General features: G+C 52.8%; 1 protein-coding gene across 1 annotated transcript in view; it reads right to left on the minus strand.

Moving 5' to 3' along the window:
- PLEKHN1 (pleckstrin homology domain containing, family N member 1) overlaps positions 1–6,377 on the minus strand; it is a gene marked incomplete at both ends in the record, with an annotated part of 13,768 nt that extends 7,391 nt beyond the window's left edge. Inside the window, 4 exons of the mRNA XM_010290931.1 lie at positions 535–659; positions 4,269–4,356; positions 5,777–5,884; positions 6,231–6,377. Of these exons, the coding sequence (XP_010289233.1) occupies positions 535–659; positions 4,269–4,356; positions 5,777–5,884; positions 6,231–6,377 (468 nt within the window). The remainder of the gene's footprint in view (positions 1–534; positions 660–4,268; positions 4,357–5,776; positions 5,885–6,230) is intronic.
- Positions 6,378–7,402: the final 1,025 nt, after the last annotated feature.

Raw genomic sequence — 7,402 nt, forward strand, 5'->3', positions numbered from 1 at the left:
AGGCTGGCCCGTGCTGCTGGCGCGTCGGAAGGGCTGAACTACAGACGGCACACAGCCCCGGCAGCTGCTGGCAGTGGTACGAGTGGCACCAAAACCCCGTGCGCCATGCCAGAGGCGCAGCTCCTGACTGACGTAGCCAGGCGCTCAAGCAGCTGGCCTGGAAAAGGGGGATTAGGCCAGGAGTTAACCCCACACCTCCTGCCAACATTTTGGAAGAGCAGCAAGCACAGCAAGGAGCATTTGGAAGTGGACCCAGGGCCCCTCTCCCTTTCCATCCCCAGCCCTCTGCTCAAGCTCTCCAGCCCGGAGGAGACACCCGGAGCCCCACAGGGCACTCGGGATTCTGGAGGAGGAAGGTGTTAGGTGAGCGCCTGGAAGTGTGGTGGAAAGGGCTGAGAGGCTGGCTGCGGAGACCATCCCTCCCACCGAACGCAGCAGGAGCGGCGCAGCAGCCACCCAACTGGTGCCGGTCATTCAGCTCTGAGCCCACAGCACGGGAAGCAGCTGCACCCCTCGCTGTCCCAAGACACTAACCTGAGAGAGGAAGGGCAAGCCGAGTCTGCCTCCGTTTAGCTGGATCTGTTTCTCCAGGTGATAAAGCCACTGCTTCAGCTCTGACTCAGTAGGGCAGAACACGATAAGGGGGGTCAGCAGAGGACCTAGGTATGCGAGACACAAGGTGAGCTAAGCAGATAAGGGCACCAACGAGTAATCAGCTGGCCAGAGCTGTAATGCTCGGCACATCACACCGTGGGCTGCCTGTGAGTGCATTGCTCTCCTGACACCATGCCCCAGTCCTCCCCGCCACTGCCTTCAGCGCCTTGCCTCACACCAGGCTGCTGGGGAGCCCCTCGGCAGGGTCTGCTCCAGCACCTTCGCACCGCCTGCTCGTGCAGCCGCGTCCAGCTCTGACCACCAGTCCCTCTTCAGCCCAAAACCAGGCCAAGAACAAAAATCAAAGACGATACAAAACTCAAGACTGAAATCAACAGACAGGTATCAGCTTTAGAAGTCCCCAACAATTTGTGAAAAGCGGGCAGAGACTGTCACAACGTGCTGCTGCAGATAGCCTAACTCAATGCAAAGTTTAATGCTATTTCTTAGTTTCGCTTTGACATTCAATATGTAAAACACCAGTAGCTTTCTGACACTATTTATTTATTTATTGTTTCACCAAATACAATCTGTGCCAGACAAGCTGAAGCTGCTCTCAGACACTCTTGCGGGGAGGAACAGCCCTGTACCTTGTTGATTTTATGCTTCCAGCTATCACGTGCTCATTGCACGAGCAAGAAAGTCTCACACACCCTCTGCTACTCGCTACAGACATAACCGAGTGATGTCAATAATAATTTCTGTCAGGCCGCAGAATGTATGTTAGGATTAATAATTTACTGGTGATCTCATATTAAACCATACTTGGTTCATGATCAGTAATCTGGCTTTGTGAGACTTGGAAGTATTCAGATAAGCAAGTGCACTGGATAAGCATGATACTTTGCCCTTCTGTGAAGCCTTTCATCCTTAATTCCTGCGTTATTTATGAGCAACAGTTAACTGAGACTTTGAAACAACTCTGTCAGGAAACGCACTGATACAGACAAAGCAGAGGTGGGGAAACTGAGGCAGAGACTTCCTGAGTGACTTTCCATAAGTCACTCCATTCAGACTCATTACAGTAATTAGGTGTCGAGCATTACTGGGCATCCAGTAATGTACCATTGTGGCTCTGGAGCTCTCGTCTCCTCTTGCCTCGGTTTCCCTGTCTGTGCAGTGGAGATGGAGTGATTCCCTACTTTATAGAGTTGCTAGGAGGGTATAAAGGTGCTAACGTTTTCTAGCTATTCTGGCTGCTCCGAGTTCTTCTCTGGGCATCCAGGCCCTTACACAAACAACAGGAATCTTTCTGGCAGGGCATGACCCTTAGCATGGCGCTGCCTGCTCTGCCGCCTCCTCTCAGGCCAGCCTTTCAGACGTGTCCCGAGGGCTGCTTGCGCTGCCACATCTAAACGGGGGCCCAAAGGAAAAGAAAACAAGAAGGGAAACTCGTGCCTGAGCCTGAAGCCTGAGACATGCCCGAAACTCGTGCAAGTTGCTGCTGGGGAAGCCGTGAAGCAGAGCCTGAAAGGCTGCTCCTAATTCAGTCGCTGCCATTTCCCGCAGCCCCAAGGGCACGTTTGCGGCGGGGCCATGACACAGCCATGCTGAGCAACCTGCGCCCGCCCTCGTGCTCTTTTCTCTGCCCTGTCCTTCCTCTTTCCTTGCGAATGCTTCCAGAGGAACACTGGAAGCAAGAAAGCCCCTTCCCGGAGAAGCAGCAGTTTATTCCCACCCAAATCTCTCTGTTCGGTGGCACTGAAGAGCTGCAGCATTTGCAGGTGAGGCAGAGGTCACTCAAGGCGCTCAACAACCTCATCAGCATCAGGGGCCGTGCAAGAGATGGCCCACAAGGCCGAGGTGACGGTCCCCAGCCGCCCTCCACTTCTCCGTGCCAGCGCACCGAGGGGCGGCTCTGCACGCTGCCGGGCTTCGTCCTCACGCTCTGCCTCCACGCTCCGGTGACGGTGCCAGCGCCTTTTGACGGACTGAGCTACCCTAGAAAGTGCAGTTCATGGGGAACCACTGACGCCCCAGGGTTTCACAAGAGAACGGGTGCCTGCCTTTTGTGTCTCAGAGTCAGGAGGTAAAAGACTTCCACCCTCACCCTGTGTGGCCACAGACGAGGCTCTTATTCCCTCCGCGTCTTGATTTCTCCCTTTCTAGCAGAAAAATAAAACTGCTCCACTGCTCTGCCAGCAGTCCTAAATATCGCTACCTCCCCGGTTTCTTCATGTCGCTGCTTCCTGATATGTACAGCACTCTGTCAGAACGGCCTTGGTTTGTTCTTTGCCTAAGCAGGACACAAACCCAACAAAGCTTGAGGCAATTTTCCACCCAGCCACACTCCTGCGTGTTTTAATACAAGCAGAACAAGTCCACCCACCCCAGTGCAGACGCTCCTGACAGGTTACGCCTGGGAGAAGTTTTCCTTCATTTTACGGGCTCCCAAAAAGGGTTGAAGAGCCCTGTCTAGTGCCGTGCAACAAGACCACAACTCAGTAGGCTTAAAACTGATGGGTTGTTTGTACCAGCTCCTTTTTATATTTTATGTAATTTTTTTTTGTTTGAGTGGCCATTGTATCACTTTCTCTCTAACGCAGGACACCAGAGTACATGGACAGTGGGCCTAGGACACAAATGAGCTTTCTTGGCTCTGTATTGTTACTGGGTTATTTACTTACTTTTGTGTACTTCAGGCTTTAACTACTATTCTTGAGGGCTTGTGGCTGCTGTAATTCAGCAATGACTAAGCCCAAAGAAGGCTCCAGCCAAGCTGCAGTCAGATTGTTATCCCAGGAAAACTTTTATAAAGCAAGATCACTCAGAGAAAAGTTTAAAAAGCTTGTGGAGGCAGAAGTGCTGGTGGGGGAAGAGTTGGTGAAGTGACATTGGGTCCTGATAGCACCGGCCTGGCATTATTGGTAAAGACAACTTGCCTCTTGGCACTGTTGCCCATCCTGTGTACTTCAGCAGAGCCATACATCAGCACACGCTGTGCTGTATGTGTGCCTGCTTGGAGGCACTCCCTGGCCTCGGGGTTTATATGGCAACGAAAGGTGGGAGAAGGAGTTGTATTCACAGGATCATTAAGGTTAGAAAAGACCTTTAAGATCATCAACCCAACACCACCATGCCCGCTAAACCATGTCCTGAAGTGCCACGTCTACACATTTTTCGAACAATTCCAGTGATGGTGACTCCACCACCTCCCTGGGCAACCTGTTCCAATGTTTGACCACTCTCTTGGTAAAGAAGTTTTTCCTAATATCTAGTCTAAACCTCCCCTGGCACAACTTGAGGCCATTTCCTCTTCTTGGCGTATTCCATTCCTTCGTTCAAATGTGGTGCACAAAGAGCAAATGATCGGGTGGGAACTGTCACCATGAGTCCTGACTGCTGACCAGATGGAGCGCAGGGCCATCCTTCCTCTGTGCTCCCTATCCAGTCCCCTCCCTGCCTGCAGCCCTGGGCATCACTGTCCGGGTGTTTAGGGGCAGGGAGGCCCTGGAGGGAAAGATGCAAATGCTGGGAGGAAGAGCTTCAGCTCCCTGCAACCTCTTTCCACAATGTGGTTCTTTTCTGGGACTAGGTCAGAGCGGGACAAAAAGCAGAGACAGTGATTCATACACCCGCCGGTCTCTGTTTAAAGCAAATGAAGAAGCACCAACCTGCAATGCGGAAAGCGTGATCCTCCTGCCCAGTGCTCTTCCCATGCTCAATTTCACACACATTCAGCTCTTTCAAAGGCAGCAGTCCCTGCATAAGAAGAATACACCATTATTTGGGGGGGCAGCCTGCAGGCAGGCTCTCCAATTAATGCCCTTTGCCGTCGGAGACTGGAAATCCAGACTCGGCACCAGCAGGTTGCCGTGGCTCAGCGTTAGACGGCAAAACATTGCTCTGAGGGGAAAGGTTTGGGACGCCAACGCAGCACACTCCCCAGAGGAAACAGGTCCCGCAGTACTGCAGTAATCATCTGCCATGCTGGCAAGAACAATTTCTTCATATTCCAAGTCTTTCAGTTTTAAGAGAAACCTCAAAAAAACATTGCTGGGTTAACACAAGAAAGCCGGAAGATGGAAATGACCATAAAGCAAAACTGAGCTGTCCGGTTTCTATCCTCCAGTTCATCAGAGTCCCACTATAACAAAGCACAGGAACAGATGATAAATTTGAGCTCCCTGTCTTGTGCTTTCTAAACAAGGACTCTAAAAGATGCTAATGGCTGCAAAGTCTAGGGGCCAGTACTGGCACATTAATTCCTTTTTAATTCCACTAGAATTAATAATCTAAGGAACTGCTTATAAAGTAGATGAGAGATTTTGTAATATCGTTTGTATTCTGACGCGTGTCTTTCCAGTTGAGGGCTGGCTTGCTGGATGACTCAAGATTGTATAGGCATATTGCATTAACCTCAAGTCACCTAGAAGAAAATAAGTCATTTCTGAAAGGAACAAATTTTGTGAACATGTACAAAACAGCCATGCTCAGTTTTAGTTACACACTCACGCAGAGGAAGAGCACATTCAAGGTTTCCTGTTTGTTCGGCTGCGATTTTTTGGCTGCATGTGCAAAACAGCCTATCGTCAGGCTTCGTCAGGTTAGAAGGTCGATGAATGGTTTGCCAGGATAGCTCCCCAAGGCTGCCCTCACGTTTTTCTTCCCACCCTCTCCCACATGCCTCTTTCTCTGCCCTGCAGATGAAGAACTGCCCCGCGGTTCAGAAGCCAGGGCCGAGTCCCCCGTTTGCGCCGAGGTCAGTGGGATTTTGAGCGACAGAGCTCTGACCCTTACCAAGGCACAGCGCTCTGTGCTTGGTGCTCTACACAGAGATAAGTCCAGGTAGCCTAAACACCCTCCACCCCTGGTCCTGCCTGCCCGCGCTGCCTGAGCCCCTATCCCACCTCTGTGGGGTCCTTTATCTCTCCCCACAGACAAGGCCAAGGGCGCAGGTAGCACTGGGGCTGTCGGGGTACAGTCCTGAGGAAGAGAGGCTCTCTTTCCCCAGGAGCTTGGCATCCATGGGAAGGGACTTGCTGAGACCACCTAGGGGAGGCCAGTGGCAGCCCCAGGAGCAGAGCCCCTGTCCCGTCCTGTCCTGCCCCATCCACCCAGTGCCCCCAGCTTGGCCGTACCGCCCCGGCGCTTGCCCCGGTGTGTCCGGGAGATGCCCTACCTGGTAGGTGAGTCCGTTGGAGCCCATAGACTGGAAGTACAGGTAAGACTGGAACAGCTCCAAGAAGCAGTCATTCACCTCCTGCAGAGAAGACACATTTTGGGGTTTCTCTCAGGACACCTTCCTCCTCCCAGCTTCCCTCTGCATCTCAGGCTGATCTGTGCACAGAAAAGCCAGTGGTAGCTTATCCAAGGGTCACCACTGCATCTCTCCTGGTGGATCTGCCGCCAGCCTGGCAGCTGAGCACGGAAGCAGGACCCAGGTCCCTGCTGGGATGGGAGCCGGTGGGTGCCGGCCGGTACCCATGCACCTTGTGGCAGCAGAAGTCCCTGGGCCACGCAGTAGCCCGAGGAAGTCTCCGTGAGTCACATTTCCCAGAATCACACTTTATTTCTCAGTCCTGCAGGGTCGTGCCTGGGAAGAGAAATGCCCACAAACAGGCGCCGCAGCTTACCTGGCAGTGCTGAAACTTAAACTTGACCTTGGAGTAATAGATCATTTTCCCCAGGTTCCTCACAACTGTTTTCCTGCGGCCCTTCTTGAAGAGGCTGGGGAACCTCTGGTCCAAGTTTTCTTTCTGGTTTTCCTGGTTCTGAATATTCTGTACCAAGGATTCAGGAAAAACAAATCAGAGCCAGTGGGAGGTGGCAGCATGATGTCTGGAAAAGACATTCCCAGAACACCTTCCCAGAAGGGCTTCCTCGGAAAGGCGCCCTGGCAGGCGCCCAGGCCGGGCTGTTTATTGTTGGGTCTCCATGCCAGCGTGGAGCTGGGGTTCGGTTACTGCGGGGAGGCTGTCCTCTCTAGGCAGGGAGAGATGCTGACCTAAAGGGAGGTTTTCTGGGTCGGGAAAGAGGAGGTGCAGAAGCCCATCCTACATTTAGGGTCTCCCAACTCCATGATGACCTCCTGCCATCCTAATCAAATTCACTGGAACAAGAACCAACCAAGGCTAAGCAAACCTGGCTTGCCTTCCACTGAGGTTAGTGGAAAGGTTTTCTTTGCTCTAGTTCCACCTGGATTCCTCAGCTCTCCCATCTGCTCAGATCCCTTCGTTTCTCTAGGCGGAGTTTGTTGTTTCAGACACTTTTGAGGCAGAGTCCCACAGTCATAAAAGCAGCTGCAAGGCATTGAGTCGTGAAGCTGCTCATTGTCAGCGCAAAAAGCTACGGCAAGCCAGCAAGCACCGGGGGAGAGCAAGGGCTGACGTGAGAGGGAGATAGCACTCGGGGCTGGGGGTTCTCTTATCTCCTGCGTTCTGATTACACAGAAATTCTTCCTTCTGTGCCGCGGCACCAACGCACGCCCTACGGCACTCCGCTGCTCACAGCCTGGGGCTGCTGTTGCACTGTCTAGATACCGCATAAATCCCGGGGTGAAAAGCTCTCCCTGCAGTTCCTCTGGGAAGAAAGTTTTATCTGGGGGTTGGTTGATTGACTTGGGGAGAAGGAGAGGGCTGTGTCCCCGCGAGGCCACGGGCACCGCTGATTCCCCCCAGGTCTACACCCCACCTGCGTATCTCAGTCTGAAGTGTCAGCTTTGTTAGACGTGCCACAGACGCTGGGATATTAATTCCCAAGCACAAGAGAAAGGCGGGCGGGAGACGCGAGGCCTGCCCCGCTGCTC

The sequence above is a fragment of the Phaethon lepturus genome, unplaced genomic scaffold (genome assembly GCF_000687285.1).
Source record: "Phaethon lepturus isolate BGI_N335 unplaced genomic scaffold, ASM68728v1 scaffold22977, whole genome shotgun sequence".
Lineage (NCBI taxonomy): Eukaryota > Metazoa > Chordata > Aves > Phaethontiformes > Phaethontidae > Phaethon > Phaethon lepturus.